This window comes from Mobula birostris, chromosome 15 (genome assembly GCF_030028105.1).
Source record: "Mobula birostris isolate sMobBir1 chromosome 15, sMobBir1.hap1, whole genome shotgun sequence".
NCBI lineage: Eukaryota > Metazoa > Chordata > Chondrichthyes > Myliobatiformes > Myliobatidae > Mobula > Mobula birostris.
Window position 1 is genome coordinate 12,470,583 of NC_092384.1, and position 27,460 is coordinate 12,498,042.

The 27,460-nt window shown below is 42.4% G+C and overlaps 1 protein-coding gene across 1 annotated transcript in view; it reads right to left on the reverse strand.

Annotated features, from left to right (window-relative positions):
- Positions 1 to 16,690, reverse strand: part of LOC140210229 (endonuclease/exonuclease/phosphatase family domain-containing protein 1-like) — a 67,170-nt gene extending 50,480 nt beyond the window's left edge. Inside the window, exons 1-3 of the mRNA XM_072279107.1 lie at positions 16,623 to 16,690; positions 11,863 to 11,935; positions 9,958 to 10,838 (exon numbers count right to left, since the gene is read on the reverse strand). Coding sequence (XP_072135208.1) covers positions 9,958 to 10,829 — 872 coding nt within the window. The 5' untranslated portion in view covers positions 10,830 to 10,838; positions 11,863 to 11,935; positions 16,623 to 16,690. The remainder of the gene's footprint in view (positions 1 to 9,957; positions 10,839 to 11,862; positions 11,936 to 16,622) is intronic.
- Positions 16,691 to 27,460: the final 10,770 nt, after the last annotated feature.

Consider the following 27,460-nt stretch of genomic DNA (forward strand, 5'->3'; position numbering starts at 1 on the left):
ATTGCATAGGTGCTATTTTCAAACACTTTGATTTTATCGATGTATAGAATGTATAGACTATAAGACTTGAAATCTGAATTAGACCATTCAGTACGTTGAGTTTACTCTGCCATTCCATCATGGTTGATATATTATCCTCTCAACCCCATTCTCCTACCTCCTCCCCAAAACCTTTAACGCCCATCTTAATCAAGAACATCCATTTTAATTTGACACATTCACCAACCTTTAGCTAAAGAAATTCCGACTCATCTTTATTCTAAACGGACATCCTTGTGTTCTGAGGCCTTGTCCTGGTAAGGCCTTGCCTTGCCCTCCCACTATAGGAAGTATCCTTTCTACATCCACTTCATCCACACCTTTCAATATTCAGACCTCTAGGGAATCCTGTACAAGGAACATAAGATCATCAGACATAGGAGCAAAATTAGACCATATGGCCCATCAAATTTGCTCTGCCATTCTATCATGACCGATTTATTAACCTTCTGTATTAATGTCTGTACTAAAGGGACATCCCTCTATGCTGAACTGTGTCCTCTGGTCCTAGATTCCCCTACTATAGGAAACATCCTCTCCACATCCACTCTTTCCATGCCTTTCAATATTCAATACATTTCAAAGAGATCCTCCCTCATTCTTCTCAATTCCGGTGGGTACAGGTCCAGAGTATCAACACTCTTCATATGTGGAATTATTCTTGTTTACCTCCTCTGGATCCTCTCTAATGCCAACACATTTATTCTTAGATAAGGGCCCAAAACTGCTCACAATACTCTGCACAGTCTGACCAATGCCTTATAAAGCCTCAAAGTTACACCCTTGCTTTTACATTTTAGTCCTTTCAAAATGAATGCTAACATTGCATTTGCCTTCCTTAGCACCAACTCAAACTGCAACTTAACCTTTAGGGAATTCTGCACAAGGACTCCCAAATCCCTTTGCACCTCTGCTTTTTGAATTCTTTCTCCTTTAGAAAATAGCATAGGCCTTTCGTCCTTCCACCAATTTGCATAACCGTACACTTCCCTACACTATATTCCATCTGTCACTTATTTGTCCATTCTTCCAATATGCCTAAGTCCTTCTGCAGACTCCCAGCTTCCTCAACCTCACCTACAGCTCCACCTACCTTCATAGCTTCTGCAAACTTTGTCACAAAGCCACCAATTTCATCAATGAGATCATCTACATATAACATGAAAAGATCGGTGCCAACACAAACCACCAGTCACCAGCTGCCAACCAGAAAAGGTGCCCTTTATTACCACTCTTTGCCTCCTGCCAGTCAGCTAGTCTTCTAATCATTCTAGTATCTTTCTTGTAATACCACAGACTCTTATTTTGTTAAGGAGCCTAATGTGGAGCAACTTGTCAAAGGTATTCTGAAAATCCAAGTGCACAACACCCACCAATTTGTCTATTCTGCTTGTTATTTCCTCAAAGATTTCCAATAGATTTGTCAGACAAAATTTTTTCTTAAGAAAACCATGCTGACTTTGGCCTATTTTATCATGTGCCTTCAAGTATCCCGAAACCTCATCCTTAGTAATGGACTCTAATATCTTACCAACCTCCAAATTCAGGCTAACTGGCTATAATTTCCTGTCTTTTGTCTCCCTCCATTCTTAATGTGTGGAGTGACATTTGCAATTTTCCAGTACTCCAAAACCATACCAAAGTTCAAATTTCAAAATACATTATCAAGGTACATATATGTCACAATATACAACCCTGGAATTCATTTTCTTGTTGACATTCACAATAAATGCAAAGAGGCACATTAGTGTCAATGAAAGATTGCACACAAAACGGACAAACAACCAACGTGCAAAGTACAACAAACTGTGCGAATACAAAAATTTAAAAAATAACAATAAAAAAATAAGCAATAGATATTGAGAACATGAGATGAAGATGCTAAAAAGTGAATCCATAGGTTGAGGGAATAGTTCAGTGTTCGGGTGAGTGAAGATTAGTGAAGTTATCCTCTCTGGTTCAAGAGCCTGATGTTGGAGGGATAAAAATTGTTCCTGAACCTGAGGCTCTAAGGCTTCTGTACCTCCTTCCTTACGGCAACAACGAGAGGGAGCATGGTGAGGGTCATTGATGATGGATGCTGCTTTCCTGCAACAACTCTCCATGTCAATATGCTCAAAGGTGGGGAGGGCTTTACCTGTGATAGACTGGGCCATATCCGTTACCTTTTGTAGGATGTTCCATTCAACGTATTGGTGTTTCCATAGGAGTTCATGATGCAACCAGTTAATTGCATATCTATAGAAGCTTGTCTAAATTTTAGATGACATGCTGAATCTTTGTAAACTTCTAAGAAAGTAGAGGTGCTGCTGAGTTTTATTTATAATGGCTCTTATGTTCTGGACCCAGGACAGATCCTTTGAAATGAAAACACAGATGGAGTTAAAGTTGCTGACCCTCTCCACCTCTGATCCCCCAAAGAGAATGGGCTCATGGACCTCCAATTTCCTCCTCACGCAGTGAATAATCAGCTCCTTAGTCTTCCTGACATTGAGTGAGAGGTTATTGTTGTAACACCACTCAGCCAGATTTTCAATCTCCCTCGTTTATGCTGATTCATCACCACCAATGGCAGTGGTGTCATCAGCAAACTTAAATATGGCATTGGAGCAGTACTTAGCCTCACAGTCATAAATAGAAAGCAAATAGTGTAGGGCCTAAACACGTTACCTTGTGGTGCACCTGTACAGATGGTGATTGTGGAGAAGATGTTGTTGCCAATCTGAACTGACTGGGATCTGCAAGTTAGAAACCAAGCATCCAGTTGCACGAGGAGTTAATGAGCCCCCAACTTGGAACTTATTGATTAGTTTTGAGGGGATGATAGTATTGAATGTCAAGCAATAGTGAATGAAGAGCATCCTGATGTATACACTTCACTATCCAAATGTTCCAGGGTTGAGTGAAGAACCAATGAAATGCATCTGCTGTTGACGTGTGATGATAAGCAAATTGGGATGGATCCAAGTCACTCCTCAAGCAGGAGTTGATATGTGATTGCGAATCTAGTGATTCTTGAAGGATCACTACTAATACCTCCACAATCTCTTCAACCATGCCTTTTTGAGCCCTGGGGTATAGTCCATCTGCTCCAGGTGACTTACCTGCCTTCAGATCTTTCAGCTTCCCAAGCACTTTCTCCTCAGTAATAGCAATGGCCCTCATTTCTGCCCCCTGACACTCTTGTATTTCTAACACACAGTGAATAATGATGCAAATGGTAGCTTTGCAGTTAATGCAAAACTATTACAGCTTGGGGTCTCAGAATTGAGTTCAATTCTGTTGTATTTATATATCTTCCCTATGGGTTTTCTCCATCTCCTTCAGTTTCATCCCACAGGTCAAAGCCATATGGGGTAGCTTAATTGATCATTGTAAAATTATCCCATGATTAGGTTGTTGGGAGTTGCTGGGTAGTACAGCTCGAAGGGCGGGAAGGGCCTTTTAGCACTGTATCTCTAAAAAAATAAATAATAAGAAAATAATATACTTATTGAGTTTGTCTGCCATGTCTCAGTCCTCCATTACTACCTCTCCAGAGTCATTTTCCAGCACTCCAATATCACTCTCACCTCATCTTTACTCTTTATATATCCTTTTTATAATATTGACTAGAGTACCTTCATGTTTCATCTTTGCTTTCCTTATTTCCATTATGGTTGCCTTCTGTTGGTTTTTAAAAACTACCCAATCCTCTAGCTTTCCACTAATTTTTGCGATATTATATGCCTTCTGTTTTGCTTTTACGCTGCCTTTTACTTCTGTTGACAGCTACAGTTGTCTCATACATATTTTGGAATAATTTTTCTTTGGGTTAAATCTACCCTCCACCTTCCAGATTGCTCCTAGAAACTCCAGCCATTGCTGGTTCTGCCATCATTGTTGCTAATGTCCCCTTCCAATCATCTTTGTCCAGCTCCTCTCTCTTATGCCTCTGTAGTTTCCTTTACTTTATTTTAATCAGAGATATATCTAACTTTACCTTCTCCTTCTCAAAACTGCAGGATGAATTCTAATTCTTTGTGTTAAATGTCTCCTAAGGGATCCTTTACCTTAAGCTCCCTAATCAAATCTGGTTCATTACATAATACTTAATCCAGATGGAGTTAAAAAAAATAGTATTTTCTTCACAGAAGATCTAGCAACTCATAGTAGAGGTCCAATGCTCTCAACCATAGTATTGATGGAGAATGTAACCACCAGCAAGAAGAGATTCTAAGTATAGCTTGTTATCTTGTTGTTCATTCCTGGGATGGAGGAGGTAGAGTGACCATAAATGGACCAGATTGACAACAGAACTGGGTGTGAGTGTGTGGTATATGAGGCTGAATAGCAAATAAATACTCATTACATAAGACTAATAGAGAATACTCATTACAGAAGACTAATAGAAATATAGAAAACCTACAGCACAATACAGGCCTTTCAGCCCACAATGCTGTGCTGAACATGTACTTACTTAGAAATTACCTAAGGTTACCCATAGCCCTCTATTTTTCTAAGCTCTATGCACCTATCTAGAAGTCTCTTGAAAGACCCGATCAAATCCACCTTCGCCACTATCGACGGCAGCCCATCATTCTCTGTGTAAAAAAACCTACCCCTGTCATCTCCTCCGTACCTTAAAACTGTGCCCTCTCATGTTAGCCATTTCAGCCTTGGGAAAAAGCCTCTGACTATACACATGATCAATGCCTCTCATCATATTTGACCTACCAAAATGAACCACCTCACACTTATCTGGGTTGAACTCTACCTGCCACTTCTCAGCCCAGTTTTGCATCCTATCAATGTGCCACTGTAACCTCTGACAGCCCTCCACACTATCCTCAACACCCCCAACCTTTGTGTCATCAGCAAATTTAATTCCTCATCCTGGTCATTTATAAAAATCACGAAGAGTTGGGGTCCCAGAACAGATCCCTGAGGCACACCACTGGTCACTGATCTTCATGCAGAATATGACCTGTCTACAACCACTCTTTGCCTTCTGTGAGCAAGCCACTTCTGGATCCACAAAGCAAGGTCCCTTTGGATCCCATGCCTCCTTACTTTCTCAATAAGCCTTGCATGGGGAACCTTATCGAATGCCTTGCTGATATCTGTACACATTACATCTACTGCTCTATCTTCATCAATGTGTTTGGTCACATCCTCAAAAATTCAATCAGATTCGTAAGGCACGACCTGCCTTTGACAAAGCCATGCTGACTATTCCTAATCATATTATGCCTCCCCAAACATTCAAAAGTTCTGCCTCTCAGGACTTTTCCATCAACTAGACTCACTGGTTTATAATTTCCTGGGCTATCTCTACTCCCTTTCTCGAATAACAGAACAACATCTGCAACTCTCCAGTCCTCTGGAACCTCTCCTGTTCCCATTGATGATGCAAAGATCATTGCCAAGAGGCTCAGCAATCTCCTCCCTCACCTCCCACAGTAGCCTGGGGTACATCTCATCCTGTCCCAGAGACTTATCCAACTTAATGCTTTCCAAAAGCTCCAGCACATCCCTCTTCCTTAATGTCTATGTGCTCAAGCTTTTCAATCCACTGTAAGTTATCCCTACAATAGCCAAGATCCTTTTCCATAGTGAATAATGAAGCAAAGTATTCATTAAGTATCTCTGCAGTCTCCTCCTGCATTTCATGAGAGGCATTGATTGTGTGGATAGTCTGAAGCTTTTTCCCAGGGCTGAAATAGCTAGCATGAGAGGACATAGTTTTAAGGTGCTTGGAAGTAGGTACAGAGGAGATGTCGGGGTAAGTGTTTTTTTTTCCACGCAGAGAGTGGTGAGTGTATGGAATGGGCTGCTGGTGGCGGTGGTGGAGCTGGAAACGATAGGGTCTTTTAAGAGACCCCTGGATAGGTACTTGGAGCTTAGAAAATAGAGGGCCATGGGTAAGCCTAGGTAGTTCTAAGGTAAGGACATGTTCGGCACTGTTTTGTGGGCTGAAGGGCCTGTATTGCGCTGTAGGTTTTCTATGTTTCTTTGTTTCTACATGTTACTCTTTGGACAAGGGGTATCATTCCATTGGAATGCCGGTGAGCAATAGACCTAAGGATTAATAACAAAATATGTTGTTCATTTGTATATATCCCCAATAAACTAATCTTTAACTTAGTATTGCCAAAGGTGTGAAAATGGATGAAATTGCAGATATGACAGAATGCAAACAGACTTCACGCCAGATCAGCCAAGTTGGGTGATTGGGCATATACATGTCAGATCCAGAATTACGTGGGCTGAAGGGCCTGTATTGTGGTGTAGGTTTTCTATGTTTCTGTGGATCACTGTGAAGATAGACATGTGAAAAAAATAAAAAGGCAGTGGATAGAGACAATTTGTAAACTGTTGTTGTACAGAATGATACAAAACAAACATGCAGGTGAATCAAAAAGTTAAGAAGCCAACAGAACATTGACTTTCATTGAAAGAGGTTTGTATACAGGAGCAAAGATGCCTTATTAGAATTGTACACATTTTTGGTGATGCCATCAGATTGCCATCTGTCCTTGAATCTTTAATAGTACCTTGTTATTCTTTTTTTCTGCACTGGTTATTTGTGTAATGTATAGTAAAATTTACTTCGCACTGAATTGCTGCCACAAAACAACAAATTCCATGTCATATAAGTCACCGATAATAAATCTAATTCTGATGCCAGAGAAATAATGTAATTGCCACGGGGGACATGCAGCAAGCCTTCAGCAGACACCTAACATGGTGGAAATGCCGCATGCGAGACGTTAAATCAAATAGGCCTACCTTCTCTAGAGGTTATAAGAATGAGATGGGAGCTCATTGAAGCATATAAAATTCTGACATGCCTAGGGAGACATGAAGCAATAAGATTATTTCAGCTGGCTGTGGGTTCCAGAACAAGGATGCGACATAATATTTGTGCGGTGAAGTGTAGTGAAGACATACACAAGACGTTTGTGTAGGGAACCTGCGAATTGTCCAGTATTGATGGCCCTCGAGGCGAAGACATTGTATATATTTAAGGAGATAGATTTATAGACACAAATGTCTTTTGTGGGAAGCCATGGGAATTTGATATTGGGAGAGGTTCAGCCATGAATGGCTGGAATGGTACAACAGGCTGAAAGGGCTAACTAACCTAATTCACTGGAAATAATTACAAGGATGTTGCCAGGACTAGAGGGACTGAGTTATTGGAAGAGGTTAGGCAAGTCTTTATTGCTTGGGATGCAGAGGAAGGTGGGGTGACCTTATTGAAAATACTAAATTACGAGTGGCATAGATAAGGTTTTATGGTAAGTCTTTTCCCCAGGCAGTGGGAGTCCAAAGCTATGGTGCATTGAGCCAGTGTGCAAGAGGTAACATTAAAAGGGACCCGAGGAGCAATTTTTTCAAGCAGAGGGTGGTGAGTAAGTGGAATGAGCTATCAGAAGAAGAGGTTGAGGCAGGCACAATAGTTACTTTACATGCAGGGGCAGGACTTAGAGGGTTATGGACTGAATGCAGGAAATACTCTACCACGTGCATTCTATCTTGTGGTGACCAGAAGAGCACGCAACACTCCAAGTGTGGCCAAACCAAAGTCTACAGTGGCAACATGATGTCCCAACACTCGTCAACACACCACCAAGAGGGTACGTAGGCTGCTTAAAATTATTCTCTCTTTTGTCTTTCTTTTTCAAGGTGGCTGGGGCCTTGTCGCAGACCGTGATCTCCAGAAACACACAATATGCGTTTTTCTCAGCGGTGAAAGTGTCATGGTCTGGTTCGTTTAGTCTGCATTCCGGTTCAGCGTCCGGTCCATTGATTCCTTATTCCGGGTTTTCCTCTTTTCCCTTGTTCCATTGGGTACCTTAATTGAGGCACCTGATTCTCGTTTTGGGCTGGCACATAAATACCCCTCAAACCAAGAGTTCCCTGCTGGACTGTTCCCTTACCCTTCCTTCTGAAGCCTCGCCTGCATCCTTGTCAAGTTCAACCACCGGAGTGAGACCGGAGCCTTGCCAGGCCAAGATAAGGAACTATCTATCGTTGAATTCGGAACTACCTTGATGCGTCACTATGTTTAGTGTCTGTGTCAAAGGAGAGTCTCGGCCCTAGGTCCTGTTCCCACGGAGGGGCCCTGACTCTGTGTTCTGTTTCCTGTGTTTGAAGTTCCAGGCACTGTGTTCCAGTCTTGTCCAAGTCAAGGCTTCGTGGCCTCTTCCAGCCCATGTGCCTTTTCCAGCCCAGGAGTTCCTCGACCAGCCCTGTGCTGGAGATTCGTCGTCCCCATCCAAATCCTCGGCACTTTACCTCGGCAGTTATCCTGGCCTTGTGTCCTAGTAAGAGTCCGGGCCCTGCGTTCTATACAATGTCCCGGCCCTGCGCTGGAGTGGGGGAACACTGTGTTCAACATGGACACATTGGATCAAAGGGCCTGCATCCCTGCTCTATTGTTCTATACACTTGTATCTTCTATATTTCAATACCTGTATGTTTGTGTATATTTGAGTCAGCCTCCTGGCAAAGACAGTAGGACTAATAAGGAATGATACTTACTTCTAATCATCTCTGCCCAAGCTTGGTCCCACATCTCCTCTGTACATTCATTCTTGATGTGTGGATGTTGTTGCAAAGTTCAGCATTGATTGGGTTGACCAATTTGGTCAGTTCAGCTTACTTGCTGAGCAGCAGGAGTGAAAGAAAGGACACAAAGTAGCACCAGGGATGGGGGTTCGAGGATGCTGTATGTAGTGGTGACAAATGAGCAGTGAAACATCTATGTACTTTGCAAGTAGTTCTTCACTCAAAAATAGTTGTAACAGGAAAATAGACCCTTGATTAGCTCTCTGCATCTTACTAAGTAAATAGAAGCATACCTTGAGTACTGGAAGCAAGCTAAAGAACCAAAGCTGCATTATTGAAACAGACACTGAATAAATATTGACTTCTAAACTGGTTTAAAAGGGGATGTTCAGCACTTTGTGTTACCCAGATAACGCAGCTTAGTCTAAAAAGCAGATTTTCTGTCAGTCATTTAGAAGTTAGGAAGTCAAATGCTTTACTCAACATGGCTAAATCCACATTCTGTAAAGGGAAGGATTACGACTATTTATTGTTGGGTTGTTCTAAACATTCACTCTCTGCCATTAGTGCATCATGCCTGCAGTATATTCTATCCAAAGGATATCGTGTGGCCACCCATAAACACTTTTTCTCTAGTCATCAAAGTTCTAGCTACCCAGGGTTCATTCTGTTCACACAGGCAGCACTAGAGGAGTTTGCATGTTCTTCCTGTTTGGCCCATAACCCACTGAACCCATCTAAGTGTCTTTTCAGTGTTGTTAATGTACCTACTTTGACCACTTCCTCTGGAGCCTCATTACACATATGGACCACCCTCTGGATGAAGAAGTTGCCCTTCAGGTTCCTATTAAATCTCTCCCATGCCTCAAACCTTATGGACTCTGGAGCTTGATTCCTTAATCCTGAAATAAATGACCATGTGGATTCACCCTATCTATGCCCTTCCTGACTTTATTCTCCTCTATAAGATCACCCCTCATTCTCCTACACTCCAGTGAATGAAGTCCAAGCCTGCTCAATCTCTCTCCATCACTCAGTCTTCTTAAATCCTGGCAACATTCTGGTAAAACTTTTCTATACTCTTTCCAGCTTCATGGTTTTTCCCACAACAGGGTGGCCAAAAATAAACATAATGTTCAAAATGTGGCTTCACCAACAAGTTTTACAGTTAAGAAGTCAGCAGACCAAAGGAAGTTCATGGACATACCAGTTGTCAATTTTTAGTGGATGGCACACTCAAGGGGAGGCCGAAGGGTTTCCAGGGATGTGCAGATAGAATGAAGCATGAACAAAAATACCTGGAGCTTATAGATTACAGGCGATATGAGGCAAATTCAATGAAAAAACAAAGTTATTACAAACCCATGCTCTAGTAGGGTCATGCAGATGACTTCTCTCACGCCTGGGTTGTTGACCTTGTCCAAGTTGAGCCCCTGCAGGTTCCAAGTGCCAATACGAATCACCTTCCTGCCATCAAAGCAACTGGTGAAAGCTGCCTGTGGGGAGCACCGTGAAGGGGTGCAAGGACAGAGGCCAGAGTTCAGTCTCAGGTCCTGCAGACTGCAGAAGGAAGGTAGGGCACTGCACGGCTGCGTGGAGGTGGAGGTAGATATGGAGACGGGCTTCAGGAGGGCAGCACTGAGCCTGGAGTTGATAGGAGTCAAGGAGAAGGCGTTGCTTCCGGTTACCCGCAGCAGGTCATCAGCGTGTCGGTATGGCCGGTTGTGGACGATTCGGTGGGCCAGCTCTTTGGAGACCCCAAGCAAGTCAGTGAGCTGCTCCTCTGAGGCGAGGTTGATGTTCAGCTGGGCACAGGAGAGAAGGTTGAGATTGCCCATGGAGCGGGAGCGCTCTCGGTCTTCTGCGTTAAATGGAGGTCTTATCTGTGGCCTGGTGGTCCCCAGGTCAACCTTGATGTCCGACTGCTGTGGCACCATGTCCCCCACACAGATCTCGGACCTTATCTGCTGCAGCCTGGTGGCCCCGACTCCCGTCACCAGTGCCACGTCCTCAATCTTGCGGAAGCCCCCAATCCTGTCACGGTATAGCACTACATTGTGTGCCAGTGTCCGGTTGATGCCCGGCAGGGTCATCAGCTCTTCCTCAGCTGCTGTGTTTATGTTGACCTGGTTGCTGTGCAGGCTGTCTGGGGGTGTGATTGGTCGCCCCTTCAGTGACTTCCTCCCTTTCAGTTCCCGCTGGGGCCGATGACAGCTCAGGTGGTAGCCCATCATGCAATCGTCCTGGGAAAATTCAAATACACCATGATGAAGGCAAGGAACACAAAATGCTGGAGGAGCTCATCAGACCAGGCAGCAACGATGCAGGGAAATGAACAGCCCAGACCCTTCATCAGGACTTGGTGTCTGTAACCTTGGCTGTCCATTCTGTTCAATTAATAAATTGATTGACCTAAAACCTTTGCTCCATTTTCCCTCCACTTATGTTGCCTTACCTCCTGAGTTTTTCCAATTTTTTTCTGTATTTTTTAAGATTATTTAGTCACCTACATTGTGCTGCTTTTCACAAAAGATTAATCCCAATAGCACTAATATAGCCTGATTTGATTTTAGTAGGCAATAAAATAGGAACTAACAAGAAATGGTTGTTAATGCCGTAGACATGAGGAATTCTGCAGATGCTGGAAATTCAAGCCACACACATCAAAGTTGCTGGTGAGCGCAGCAGGCCAGGCAGCATCTCTAGGAAGAGGTACAGTCGACATTTCAGGCTGAGACCCTTCGTCAGGACTAACTGAAGGAAGAGTAATGTGTTACTTTTTAGATCATTTTCTTCTTCCTACTCAATTAGTCTTATGAAGGGGACAGTTCCCCACTTACTTTCCTCTATTCTGTATCATATATGTCTTTCCCCCACTGATTCCCACAGCAACCATCAGCACTGGGAGCAACTTTCTGTAGCCAATTCACCTACGCATCTTTGTGGCATGGGGGAAAACTGGAGTGCCTGGCGTAAAATAGTGTAGTCACAGAGAAAACTATCAACTGCTGACAGGTCAGGATAGATCCCGGGCTGCTGGAACTGTGATGAAGCTGCACAACCCACTGTACCATTGTAGCACAGATGTGCAAATAAGATAAAGATACACACAACCTGTTGGGTCCATGGCTGACAGAATATGTGTGGTCTTGCACAGAAATGGTCTGGCCTTGGTATGCAATGCTGCTTCAGTGCACCTTTACATGTGTGGGCTAATGCTCAGACGAGTGCCTTTAGAATTTGTATTGTACGTTGTGGTACATTTACCTGCAATTTGTGTCCTTGGGATTGATACTCCTTTTGTCATCCACAGATTAAAATGACACTGATGGTTACCTGCCTATGATAGAAACATAAATTATTTTAATTTCTGATGTTTTCTGGGTGAGATTGTAATAGATGGAAGGGTACAATGATACAAAAAGATGCATAATGCAAGAAGATGAGAATAAGTGGAGTTAAAAACCAATAACATAGTGCAAGGATCTTTAAATGCAGAACAAGATAGTGATCTAAATACAATGGGCACTGTAATTAGCTCTCTAGTGACCTTAATCATTTGCCTTCCCGCTGCTGGCTTAGTTAACAATGATTTGCTGATAAGTATTTCTGTGATGTTTATTCTGTTGTTTGCTAATTTTTCTTCTCATGCATTCAGGATCAGTAAACAATTTTTTGGGACCCTCTGCCCAGATTCCTTACATAACCATTATCACAATGTACACTAGTTGTTAGAAATACCTTAGGGGTGTTCTGATCCAGCAATTGTATGCCATCCTATGTGAATAATAATAGTCCCAATAATGTGCTCCTTTATTGTTTGTCATTTTTTAGTACACCAGTGTAAAGGAGAAAAAAGTTACAGTTACTCTGGATCTAATGGAGCATAAAAAACAAATATGCATACAAAATACAATACATATAAATATTAAACCAAACTGTGAAAGGCAATATACAAGAACTGTTGTGTGTCACAGTATATGCATAAGAATAGCTTATGTACATAGACTGATTTTATGTACACAAGGTACAGGAGTATCAACTTTCCTTTATTAGAATTACAGAGTCATGGAGCACTACAGCACAGAACCAGGCCTTTTCAATTCATGCCAAACTGTTATTTTGCCTAGACCTTTCAAACTGCACATGGACCATAGCCCTCCATACACTTTTCATCCATGTACTTATCCACAGTTCTCTTAAACGTTGCAATTGAACCCGCATTCACTACCACACACTCTCACCAGCCTCTGAGTGAAGAAGCTCCCTCTCATGTTCCCCTTAAATAATTCTCCTTTCACCCTTAACATATGACCTGAGACATAACCTATTCAACTCATGTCCTCAAGTCCTGATGTTTGAAGGATAACTGTTTCTGAACCTGGCGGTGTGGGACCCAAGGCTCTTGTACCTCCTTTCTGATGGCAGCAGTGAGAAGAGAGCTTTCTTACGGCAGCTCTCCATGTAGATGTGCTCAATGATGGGGAGGACTTTTTCTGTGATTGATTAGGCTCTATCCACAATCTTGCGTAGGCTTTTCCTTTCTTGGGAATTGGCGTTTCCATACCAGGCTGTGATACAACTAGTCAGGATACTTACCCTTCCCTCTTCTTCTATTCCCCTTTCTGATACCCCCTTACCTCTTCTCCTCGCCCTTCTATCACCTCCTCGTGGAGCCCTCCTCTCCTTCTGCATCAGCTCTTTACCTTTTCCACCTATCACATGCCAGCTTCTCACTTCACCCTCCCTCCCCCACCACCTGGCTTCACCTATCACCTTTCAGCTTGTACCTCTTCCCTTCCCCCATCTTCTTATTCTGGCTTCTTCTCCCTTCCTTTCCAGTCCTGATGAAGGGTCCCGACAGGAAATGTCAATTGAATATCCTTTTAAATAGATTCTTCCTAATCTGCTGAATTCCTCCAGCATTTTGTGTGTGTTACTCAGGATACTCACCACTGTCTATCTATAGAAGTCTGTCAAAGTTTTTGATGACATGCTAAATCTGTGCAAACATCTAGGAAAGTTGAGGTGCTGCTGTGCCTTCTTTGAATCACAGGCTGAATCACAGGCACTTCTTTGAATCACAGGCTGCATCACAGCCTGGCATGGAAATACCAATGCCTTGAATGAAAAATTCTAAGAAAAGTAGTGGATATTGCCCAGTCCATCACTGTAAAACCTCCTCCTCATTGAGCAAATCTGCATGAAATGCTGTCACAGGAAAGCAGCATCCATCATCAGGGTTCCTCAAGACCCAGATATGCTCTCTTCTTGCTGCTGCCATCACAAAGAAGGTACAGGAGACTCAGGACTCGCACCTCCGGGTTCAGGAACAGTTAATACCCCTCAACCATCAGGCTCTTGAACCAAAGGGGATAACTTCAATCAACTTCATTTGCCCCATCATTTGAACATTCCTATAACTAAATAGACTCACTTTTAAGGACTCTTCATTTCACATTCTCAGTATTTATTACTTATTTATTATTATTTCTTTCTTTTTGTATTTGCACAGATGTCTTTTGCAAATTGGTTGAACACACAAGTTGGTGCAGTCTTCCACTGATTCTGTTATGGTTATTATTCTGTAGATTTATTGAGTATGTCACAAGAAAATTAATCTCGGAGTTGTATATGGTGACATAAATGTACTTTGAAAATAAACTTACTTAGAACTTTGAACTTTGAAAGGCACATAAGTCTAGCCTTTTCTCAGAATAGATGTTTGCCTGTATATTTAAGAAAACTGCTGTTGTTCTTGGATAGTGGTGGAGTTGGGAATATATAGAGTGGAACATCAGTCACTGTAGCTGCATGTATTCTGCAGTCTTCTGGAAGATGGGTGAAACCCATAAATGAAGCAGGTTACAACAAAGACACTTTGAATTCCCTCCCTCCTAATTAAGTTAACAAATTCTTTGCACCTATGCAAAGTATTGCGAATTCAAATAATACAATGTAAAAAAATCAATACTGTTCCTCTGTCCACAGATTCCAATCAAAACTTGTACCCAAGGGGCCACCTGCACTCATAGTGATTGATGCAAAAACATAGATCTTCCAATATTACAGCACAATACAGGTCCTTCAGCCCAAGATGTTATGCCAAACTTTTAACTTACCTTAAGATCAATCTAACCCTTATCTCCCACACAGCCATCCATTTTTCCATCATTCAGGTGCCAATGTAAGAGTTTTATAAATGTCCCTAATATATCTGCCTCTACCACAACCAGTGCCAGGGTAATCCACACACTCACCACTCTGTGTGTGAAAACCCTACCTCTGACATTCTCCCCCATTATACTTTCCTTAAAATTCTGCCCCTCATATTAGCCATTTTTGCCCTGTGAAAAAAAAATCTCTGGCTATCCACTTGACTGATACCTTTTATCATCTTATACAATTTTATAAAAAGAAGAAAGCAGTAAGGTAGGGACTAGACATTGACTACAGTCCTTTTATTTGTACTCGGGCATTTGCCAGAAGAACAGATTGCCGGTCTTCCCCAGATTACCAACGTCTGATTTGTGGACACCTTCTACACACAAGCAAGTATTTGAAAGACTGGTGGGGTGAACGGAGATGAAATTACCAGTTGTTGCGGGGCTGCAGGCTCCTTGTTCTATGTGGGAAGGCCATTTCCCTGTGTCTTTTCTCCCCCACCCCTGAGCTGCAGCAATCAGAAGCTGGATGGAACTGAGCAGAGCCAGGAACTTTGAGTAGACTCATTGGCTCACTCACTGAGTTGGTGAGCGTAGTTGGCAGTTGCTCTTCTCACACCTGCTCGCGCTCTCACCTCAGCTGTTTCTGTGATCCTCTCCCACACTCTGCGGTTGGTCACCTCCAACTGACAAACCACTTGAGTATGGACTGTACATGGGAACCTGGGGACTGCCAGTAGAGGGATGTGATCACTTTGAAAAGTTGCAGCATCCGTACAGAATCCTGGGATTTCTGGACCATTGGGGATGATACTGAGAACCACAAGCCCATGCATTGGGAGCACTAAATAACCTCTTGCAATTAGCAGGAGGTACATGCCACTTCACAAATCTCAAGCAAGCCAGCTGCAAACATATTACAGAGTAGGGTACAAGGGTGCATTAAAGCTACACTGCATATGAGGCTCACACCCAATTCTGACCAAGGCCCCATGTGACAATTACTGTAGGTTACACCTACCTCAAGGGTGGAGCAGTCTGTGATTCCCATATTGGCCTCCTCAGTCACCTTAGAACCCATAAACTGGAGCAGAAGCAAATTATCCTTGAATTCTGGGCTCTGTCTGAGAAGTTTTGTGAAGTGCTCTGTTGAACAGATAAAGGCTTCGCAGTACAATGCTAGCTATCTTATAAACATGTTGGAACAATAATAAGGTAGTCATGGAGAAATAGTAATGAAGTCTTTTGAGGTTCCAAATTTCCTTTCCTTGTGTTATGCATTTTGCTGGAGCTGTGTTCCTGTTATACTGTGTCTATGTGTTCTAGGAAGTTCGGAATGCCAGATTGATTAAATCACTAAGCTCCTCAACTAGAGTTCTTTTTTTTTAAACAACAAAGCATTCAACTAAATTAAACTTTCAGTTTTACCCTCACCTGCAACATAGTAATACAGGTCTCTTCTGACAATCCTAGATCAGAAAGCCGGAACAATGCCAAATTGTCAATGCTCTGTTGACAAGTTTTGATAGAGTTCCATTTCCTCATTTGCACTCAGGATTGCATTTCTGCCTCAAATTAACATGAGTGTGTTTTTATAAGGCTGACTTCTATATTCTTCATGATTTTGCCAGACATTCACTGGGTCTAAACTACCATTTGAAAGAAGGTGAAGTGTAAGTGTTTGGTTCTGGATGAAACTGTGACCAGCTGATTGACCCCATTGGAAACAAAACACTACTAAAAACTGAAAAGAGAAATTTAAAGTGCTCCACAACTTGATGGAAATTTCAACAATTTTGCTGCTGGTTTTAACGTAAATCACATAAGTTTACTTTCCAATGAGTATTTGAATGTAATATTTACCTAAATCGCGTTGGTGAAAGAAAGTTGTTTTCTTAGCCTCCTGAGCACAGGTTCTGGTTCCAGACACTTACAGGAAGGATCTATATTGTGTGCACACACTGACACATTTGTATAAATACTCTTTTGCAAGGTTGATAAACCAGATATCAAGCCTTACAAGCTCTGTGGATATTTCTATTTGTTTGGGCAGGCTCACACAGAGAGGTGCTGCTTTCGGTCAAATGGAATCAGAGCGAAGGCGGGGTTTACAATTATCCATTTGATGTTTAATTTTTGAGGACTGCCCCTTAAAGGTACAGTTCTTTTTCATCCCTTAGGTTGTATTCTACAATCGCTTGGATCTATTTTTGGGTTTATAATTTTAATCAAGTGAAGGATTACTTCTATTTCATTCAAAACGCAAAAAAAAAAGCAGGTGCAAGCAGAAATAAAAACAAATGTGAGAAAAATTCAGCAGGTCAGGCAGCATATGTGGAGAGAGAGAAACAGGTAATGTTTCTGGTCAGTGATCTTTCATTGGAATTGATCATCAACTGGAAACATTAATACTGTTCCTTTCTTCACATTTGCTGCTGTTTCCCATTTTAATGCACCAGTTTCCACCCTTGCTCTGTGATGGTTTATGAGCAGGTTCAAATACCATCCATAAATTCACAGATGACGAACTATTGTTGATAAGTTCTCAGATGGTGACAAGAAGGCGTACAGGAGTGTGTCACAACAATCTCACACTCAATGTCAGCAAGACCAAGTAATTGTCTGTGGGCTTCAGGAAGAGGAAGTCAGGATAACAGATACCAGTGTTCCTTGAGGGGTCAGTGGCAGAAAGAGTGAGCATCTTCAAGTTGCTGGGCGACAAGTCTCAGAACACCTAACCTGGGCTCAGCACATTGGTGCAATCATGAAGAAGGCATGCCAGCAATTGTATTTCATGACAAGAAAATTTGGTATGTCACCAAAGACTCTTACAAATTTCTGTAGGTGTACGACAGAGAGCATTCTAACTGTTTGTATTGCAGCCTAATATGGAGGCTCCAATGGACAGAATCACAAGATGCTGCAGAATGCTGTAGGCTCAGCCAGAACCATCATGGGCATCACCCACCCCGCTATCAAGGACACCTTCAAGATGTGTGCCTCGAGAAGGTGGCATCCACCACAAAGGACCCTCACCATCTGGGGCATGCCCTCTTCTCATTACTACCATCGGGGAGGAGATATAGGAGCATTAAGACCCACACTCAATAATTTAGGACTACATTTGTCACCTCTGCCATGAACCCATGAACACTACCTTGTTATTCAACTTTTACACTGGTTATTGATCTTTGTACTGTACTGCTTCCATAAATAAATTTCACATCATTTAAGTCAGTAATAATAAACCGGATTCTGAGGTTCAAACTCTGTCTGCAGTATTGACTGCATCTTATTTTATCTCAGAAATTATGCTTTGGCTAAGAAATTCACCAAAATTATACCAGAGCTTTTAGGGGAAAATAGGACTTGTCTGAGCTTGGAAGATTGAGAAGAGATCTAGTCATCATTTACAAAGTATCAAAGGTATTTTCTCAGGCACATGGAGTCTCAGATTCAGTGAGGAATCCTGCCTGATTAGTTGTGCAACGTCTCCTGTTATGTGTCAGGGATTGTACACAGGTTTAACCAATTGCTTACATCTTACACCTTTCACGTGATATTCAGACTCACACTAGAGGTGTCTTGCTGTGTAAATTTATATATTATAGTAAGACTGCAAGGTTGTGGGAGAGAGGGTTAATATGTGCAATCAGCAAAGAAATTTGTGTCCTATAAGTCAATTCAAACAGGTGTCTTTTAAGGCAGCTGTAAACAACTTTCGGAATAAAAAGCAGCCTTCAATCATCTGTTACCATGGTGATCTCAAGGTTGTGATAACGTGGTTGTACAATCAATACTTACACCAGCTGAGGAAGTTCAAGGTTCTGACATCTAACTGGCATTGTGTTAAGCAGCAAAGCACTGTTCTAATTATCAGCCTGCATTTATCACTTGCTAATTCATGCTGGGATCATCCTAGCTTGGCTTGTTTGACTGGTATCTCATACAAAAGACCTTTATTCCTGTGTGTACTCAGATCACAAATTCCATGTTATCCAAATATTCCAGTGAAATTGATAAAATATCCACTGTGTTCTCATGTAATTCTGATTTTAAGATGGATGATCCTTTTTCCAGATATATGAGGCACCTACTTCCAAGTTGCGCACTATCCTGATTTGCAAATATATTCAGTGGCCACTTTATTAGGTACAGGAGGTACTTGGTAAAGTGACATGTTTGTGTACATGTTTGTGAATTTCCTCTGCTATCCATTTCAAAGTTTGACATGTTGTGGGTGTTAAGAGATGCTCTTCTGCACACCAGTGTTGTAATGCATAGTTAACTGCTATGTTACCATGGAAATTCATGAATTCTACCCTGGAAACATTATAAAATTATTGCTATGGTGAGATGCCATGCAATAACTTTACAACACCCCAAGGATTTATGGAATTTCTAGTCAACGATGTGATTATGTTAATAACAATGAGCATTGAGGGAAATCACAAACTGTTCTGCCTGCTGGCAACAACAAATTTCAGGTTTCAAATCATTTAGGTATTTTGGTTGAAAGAAATCTATTTTTTGGGGGGAGTTGGGTGTTACTAGCAGAGTTGAGTTCCACTTAGTGAGGGAGTTCCAGTATTGAAATCCAGTAATGATGAAGGACTGGTGATGGATTTCTATGTCTAGATTCTGTGTGACTTGGAGGGACCATGCCAGTGTTGGGATTCCCATGGGAGTTAATATGATTGATCTTGAAAGTGAATTCAAAGCTGGCACAGTACTGCCAGTTAATAATGATGATAACTGAATAAGTCCTTCAGACAGTTAGAATTCAGCAAGGGAGTGTAACTGGCATTTTTAAATTTACACTCTGTGGCCACTTTATTATTTACAGGAGTAGAACCTGGTGTGGTCTTCTCCTGCTGTAACCATCAACTTCAAAGTTCAATGTTTTGTGCATTCAGAGATGCTCTTCTGCACACCACTGTTGTAATGCATGGTTATTTGAATCACTGTCACCTTCCAGCTTCAACCAGTCAGGGCATTCTCCTCTGACCTCTTTCATAAACAAGGTGTTTTTGACCACAGAACTGCCACTCACTGGATGCTTTTTTGTTTCTCGCACCATTCTGTATAAACTCGAGAGACTTGTGTGTGAAAATCCCTGGAGTTCAGCAGATTCAGAGATACTCAAACCATTCTGTCTGCCACCAGCAATTTTTCCACAGTTAAATTCTCTTCCCCATTCTGTTGTTTGGTCTGAACAACAACTGAACCTTTTGACTATGTCTACATGCTTTTATGCAGATTGCTGCCACATGATTGGCTGATGAGATATTTATTTTAATGAGCAGGCATACAGGTGTAACTAATAAGGTAGTCACTGAGTGTATTTTACTGATAGAAGTTAAGTTTACATCTGCAATCCTTGTACAAAGATATAAAGTTTTCTGGTAACCTCAACACTGGGATCATTGGGATCAAAACTACTTAAGCAAACAGGCTAAGAAATGATAGACAACTCTGAAGTTGAATGTTTCACCGAAAAACAAAGCATTGTGGGTCCAAGACAAAATTAAGTTTGAGAATATTGTGGAATGGTAATTGAAGATCGCTCCATGAATGTGCACTTGTTATAACACATACTGGAATGTATTTCAAACTGAAATAAAAGAGAGACAATCGTTAATAAATCTGCAGTAGACTGATGATTTTGGAGGTCATTAATGTATTGAGGAAAGTTCAGGTATTGGATGCAAGGATGCAAGAATCGATATATCGAACAGGAGGTATGTATGAAAAAGTGCTTGATTCAGATTTTAAAATGGTGAACTCCACCGACATAGTAAATGCTGATAATTTATCATTGGCTATGAAGCAGGCCATGGTAAATATAATCATATTAGACATGTGAGAAAACATAACAAGGATATACTGTGTTCTAGATTTGCTCCTGTTACAGCCCTTATCGGGTTAAAAAACAAACAACCGAAAATCTGCAGATGCTGGAAATTCAAGCAACACACATAAAATGTTGGAGGAACTCAGCAGTCCAGGCAGCATCTATGGAAAAGAGTACAGTTAACGCCTCGGACAGAGACCCTTCATCAGGGCCGGAGGGGAGAAAAAGGTGAATCCAGAGTTAGAAGGTGAGGGGAGGGGAGGAAGAAACACAAGGTGATAGGTAAAACCCGGGGAGGTGGTGAAGTAAAGAGCTAGGAAGTTGATTAGTGAAAGAGTTACAGAGCTGAAAGGAATCTGATAGGAGAGGACAGAAGGCCATGGAAGAAAGAAAAGGGGGAAGAGCTCCAGAGGGAGGTGACGGGCAGGTAAGGAGACAAGGTGAAAGAGGGAACTGGGAACAGAGAATGGTGAATGGGGCGGGGGGTGGCATTACCGGAAGTTTGAGAAATTGATGTTCATGCCATGAGGTTGGAAGCTACCTAGACAGAATATAAGGCGTTGCTCTTCCGATTTGAGTGTGGCCTCATCGCGACAGTAGAGGAGGCCATAGACTGACATATCAGAATGGAAATAGGAATTGGAATTAAAATGGGTGGCCACTGGGAGATCCCACTTTTTCTGGTGGACAGAGTGTAGGTGCTCTGCGAAGTGGTCTTCTAATCTACATTGGGTCTCACTGATATACAGGAGGCCCCGCTAGGAGCATCAGATCTGAGTCTGCCAGTCTGATCTGGGACCTCACAGTGGCCACCCATTTTATTTCCACTTCCCATTCCTATTCTGACATGTCACTCCATGGCCTCCTCTACAGTCGCGAAGAGGCCACACTTAGATTAGAGGAGCAACACCTTATATCCCATCTGGGTAGCCTCCAACGTGTTGGCACGAACATCGTTTTCGAATTCTGGTAATACCCATTTCCTTTTCTCTCATCTCCTTACCTGTCCATCACACTCCTCTGGTGCTCCTCCCCCTTCTCTTTCTTCCATGGCCTTCTGTCCGCTCCTATCAGATTACCCCTTCTCCAGCCCTGTATCTCTTTCAACAATCAAAATTCCAGCTCTTTATTTCACTGTTCCTCCCCTTCCTGGTTTCACCTATCACACTGTGTCTCTTCCTCCCCTCCCCTGCAACCTTCTAACTCTGACTCTGCGTTCACCAGCAACTTTTATGTGTGTAACCCTGACTCCTCATCTTTTTTTCTCCAGTCCTGATGAAGAGTCTTGGCCCGAATCAACGACTGTACTCTTTTCCATAGATGATACCTGACCTGCTGAGTTCCTCCAGCATTTTGTGTGTGTTTTGCTAGGGTTAAAATCCATATTTATTTACAGATCATGGCCTAGACTATCAGGCAAACTCTTGCACTAAGAGCTAGAAATTCTCTTGTACTGCAAAATTCTGACTGCATCTGGAGTACTTTAGAGTACTCCAATGGATAGGAGGTACAGGTGCCTTAGATCCACACCACCAGGTTCAGAAACAGTTATTGCCCTTCAACCCATCAAGCTCCTGAACTAGTGTGGATAATTTCACTCACCCCAACACTAAAATGGTCACTCAACACAAGGTCTCTGCAGCTTGTTCTCAGTATTATTTACTTACTCTTTTGTTATTATATTATTATTTATTTTTTGTATTTGCACAGTCTGTCCTCTTTTGTGCATTGTTTGTCAGTCTTTGCCTGTGTGTAGTTTTCCATTGTTACTGCTGTATTTTTTGTTCTACTCTGAATTCCAACAAGAAAATGAATTTCAAGATATTATATGGTGATGTATACATAATTTGATAATAAATTCATTTACAAGTTTTTGTGTAACACAGGATAGAATTTTGTCAAGGATCTCATTATGCTTATAAGTAGCACTGGACTTGCACTTCCAGATGTTTGTTGTGGCATTTAGAGTGTGCAATAATGTCCTGTAGAGTGTGTGAGACACCAACAGCCAGTTTTCTTGCTTCTCCCACCTCCCTTAACCTATAGGCTTCTTCCTGTATTAACCCACTATTGACCCAATAAACTCACCCAAAATTGTTTCCAATTAACAATCCTCCCACTCAGCTCCCAATCCCACCTGCTGCCGAAACCACTACCCAGCTAATTTTACCTTTGCATTTGACTTCCTACAATAGTCAGCACTGAATGGCAGAAGAACCTTGAACAAGGTTCAGTGAGTGGGGCCCTTTCTGGTGTGTCTGACAGCTCAGAATTTTGCAGTCATGGAACCCTTTATAAAATTAATGATATAGCGGGTTCAACACAAAATGTCCACTGTAAGCATTATTGAGGCAATCCATATAGAGTATCCTTAAGTAATACTCTTAGTTACATGATTTTAAAAAGTATGTACTAAAATAATTCAACTCTATAATACGTAGCAGCAATGTAAACACTTAGGAAGACAAGGAATGTAGGCTGACCCCACCAATATTTGCAGCAGTAAGTTCCAAACTCCACTGACTTCTGGGTGATAAAGTATCTCCTCTATTCCCTATAAAACTTAGTCACTTATTTAACTCCATACCCACTATTAATTGATCCCCCTTCCTCCACACGGTCCTCAATGTAAAATATGTCCCTTTTATCCATCTATCTAGGCCTTTATACTTCTTAACTAACTCTCCTTTCTTCTAAAGATATCCCAGTTATAGGTTATATATAGGTTACACCAGCAATGGGTGGGTGAGGTCACCAAGCAAGATGCCTCAGTCTGTTTAGAAAAGAGTACATTTCTGGGTGGGGCCAGGCCACATAGTTAGTTCATGGGAAGTTTATTAATAGCTATTTTAATAGCTTGTTGGAACTTCCTTAGTTTTTAAAGACAATGTTCCCTTTAGTCAATATTTTGCACATTTTTCTAAATACTTCTTGAACTAATTTTTTCCATGCTATCAGTTATTTGAGCTATTGGGAAGAAAAAGCTTATAAAAATAGAGCTTGTATTTGTCAAAAGCTCTTGAAGCAGGTAGGAACATTTGAAGTGTAATCTCTCTTTAAAGCAGTAGTTTCCTGGAACCAGCTGTGTGGTAACCAAGAGATGCTAGTTGGAAAACCTGGAGTAGCATTCCCGGCTAAAGTGGAATGACTGACCTTTCCCTTCCAGTTAAGATTCAATGTTTTCTCACTGACTTTACAAAGTGCACACAACTCAGTACAGCTCTGCAGCAACTAACAATGTGTTGTATAGTGAGTTTCTGCATTGCAGCAGATTTTGGGGAGATGGTTAAAAATTAGTTCTGTTTGGGAACTGAAGGCTGGAACCCAATACAAGCTGGGACATTACATGATTTCCATCCCCGAGAGATTCAAGTGCTTGCAGTTCTAAATAACTGGCCTGCAATCTCACCATACTGTTCACTCCAGATTTAAAATCCCATTCTTAATTTCCCTTCAATTCATTCTCCAAATGTGCCCATCATGGGCATTTCTCAGCTTTTCCTTGTTCTGCTGGTCTTCTTAATACATTACCATCTTAATGTTATTTTCAGTGACTTGATGCAATTGTTATTTCACTTCAGAATTCAAAATTGGCTCTTCTGATATTGAATTGGTGTTACATAGGTAGAAAGCTGGTAAGAAAATTCCATTCAGAATCAGAATCAGGTTTAATATCACCGGCATATGTTGTGAAATTTGTTGTCATTACAGCATCAGTACAATTGTAATAGGTAATAATAGAGAATAAACTGTGAATTACAGTCACTGTATTTGTGTGTGTGTATATATATATATAGTTACGTACCCCGTAACCGGGTTGCCAAACCAGCAGAAATGGATCACTCAGTTGGAGTCTGGATTACTGGAACTAAGAAAGTTTTATTAAAGAAACAAGCAACACAGTACTCTAATCAAAAGGATAATAAATGCAACAGTTCGGCAATGATAAACACACATGTACACAGAATTAGGATAACAGGATCAATCAAGCTCTATCGTCGTCTAGGGGTAAATGACCAGTTTCAAAGTGACGCAAAGTTCAGTTCAAGTGAGTTCAGTTCAGTTCACAGTAATCACTGCCGTGGCGATGGACAGTGGGGGGAAGGAGAGAGAGAGCAAAAACGAATGAATATTCAAACGGCTTCCACACAGACCTTCGATATTCTTCGCAGTCAGCTTTCGGGCGAGCCCTTTGTAATGTCTTCTGAGGTCACCGACTGTGACCCCTCCGTTTCCAGATACCATCGTTTCTCTGCGGTGAACCTGGCACCCAGGCAAGGGCGGACACACACCAGGTTCCCGCCGATCGTACCTTTCCACCCTGTGCGTCTATGGCTTGGTCCCGCGATCAGCCCTCCAACACTCCCACCGAACTGTGGGAGGCGCACCGCTTCCAGGGTCTCGTTACCTCGTGGTGTCATGTGTCTTGCCTTAGCGAACCTGTCCCTTTTTATCCCCCTGCTGGAGTATCGCCTGTCCATCACTTCAAACAGTTCAGGGTTCAAAGAGGAGCCGGTCTTGACAGCTCTCCAGTCTCTTCATTAACATCACCAAATGCTGCTCCATTGTTTTCCTTATCTCTCTTTCTCTCTCTTTCTCCTGAAGACAGGTGGCAGACCAACTGCTCATTCCACTGGTACCAGCACAGGACAGTTAACATCTTAGTCTATGTGTACTTTCGTCACACCTCTCACCTTTAAGGATTTTTACCGGGGTAAAAATTACAAACATGAATACATTATTTGATACACACAAATATACGTCTTCATCAGCTATTTGGCTAATACAGTGAATTTTAAGTTGTCAACGCCTGACAGACGGTCAGCAATCACATTTTCTGTTCCTTTTATATGTGTTATTAATAATCCCTTAAACCAGGCTCCAACTTAGCAAACTTCATAGTGGCCAAAAACACTGATGAATTGCGATCAATGTAACCTCTCATTGGGTTTCGTCCTGGACCACAATAACAAGGGTCGTCCCATTCCGACTTAGTTTTCTCTCGCAAGGGCTTAGTTGGGGGGGGGGGAGGGGTAGTAACCGCAAAGTTATTTCAAAACTTCCTACAGTACCCCACCATCTCCAAGAGCCTCCTGAGGGCCCTCTTGTCTGTCGGGGTTGGGATGTCAGAGATAGCCCGCACTTTAGCTTGCATCACTGCCAGCTGCCCCTGTGTTACCACAATTCCCAGATAAGAGACCTTCGTGTGGCCGAACTCATTTTTTTCAAGGTTCACTATCAAGCTGGCTTCAGACAGCCGTATTACATCGCCAATACACACTTCTGCGTTCATTAGCCTTTTCGTCACTGAATTACTCATTCTATAGGGTTGTTATTCACCACCCAACACGGTTGTAGTTCACCGTGACAAACACCACCCAACGTCCCAGTTCTTTGCATCACCTCGGGACAATCAAACACACGTGTGCGAGTCGTTTAATTACTTCTCCTAAAGAGTCGTTTGTTCGGGGATTAAGGGAGAGACCTTATCAGCAGAGCTGGCCAAAACGATAGCCTTCTCCCATCTGGTCGATACCATACTCATCTTTTCAAAATGGTTTTTTTCTCTTATCAGGGGGACCCTAGCTTCATTGATTTCCGCGCTAACACCGACTAGGTTCGTTAGCATATCAAAAGCCTGTGACCATCTCAGTTTGCGTCTGCCATAATCAATAACATCCTTCCTCCTGTGCAGCCGGTAAACCTCTTTCATGATTCCAGCAACTGTTTCCTCCAGCACCTCAAAGTGTCCACCGAGGGGTACCTTGTGGGCCAGGTTAAAAATCTCATCCCCATAACTCTTTTGCACCACCCCCCATTCCTCATCTGCGGGTACGGTACTTGGTCTCCCTTTCTTCCTTAGCACTTCCTCCTCCACACAATAGCCTACTGGCTCCCTTCTTAATTCTGCGTCAGAGAGAGCTGTCTCCGCCAAAACCATCAGCCCCTCGTCTCGCTCCTGTGCCTGCACAAGTTCCTTCCTGGCTAATGCTAAGTCTGTCTCAGCTCCCTCACTACCTCTTGTTTCACTACACTCCTTCTTTTCCCTTTCTACCTCCTCCTGGTACGTCTCAGCTAAATTTACTTCGGCAGTCCCGGGATGAACCTGTGAGTCCATGGGCGGGGCCTCAATGCTGGCAGGCTGACCTGTCAATCTCACGGCTGGGAACATGATTCCCCTGGCGAGGTCATTACCGAGCAAGACTTCCACGCCTTTCATCGGTAATTCAGGCCTCACCCCGATCGTGACTAGTCCAGAGACCAAGTTGCTTTGTAGGTGTATCTGGTGCAAAGGGACTGCCTCTGTCCCCCCCCTAATACCTTTTACCTTGACCTCCCCAGTCTGGGTCTCTGAGCTAAACTCTAATACACTCTTCAATATCAATGACTGACACGCTCCCGTGTCTCTCCAGATCCGCACTGGAACTGGGTTTAGCCCCTCCTTCACTGACACCAATCCGGCTGAGATAAACCTCTCGCGCCCTTCCTGAACTTTGGCAGACCTTTCCTCTCCTAGCGGTTCGTTTACCAGCTCGATACAGCCAGTCAAAATCGCCATTTTTCCTTTCCCCGTTTCCTTCTTTGGGGCAAAGCACCTGGACGCAAAGTGTCCAACTTTCCCACAATTATAATGGACGACTCCAGGAGACTTCCTACCAGACTGCTACTGGTCTACACGTCATTCTATGCGTCAATGCGTACTCATCTGCTAACTTAGCAGTTGCGGCTAACGTGGCTGCCTCTTTCTCATCTAGGTAGGGTCTCATACCCTCAGGGACACAACCTTTAAACTGCTCAATCAGGATCAGCTGTAGCAGTCTGTCATAATCTCCATCTACCCCCTTCA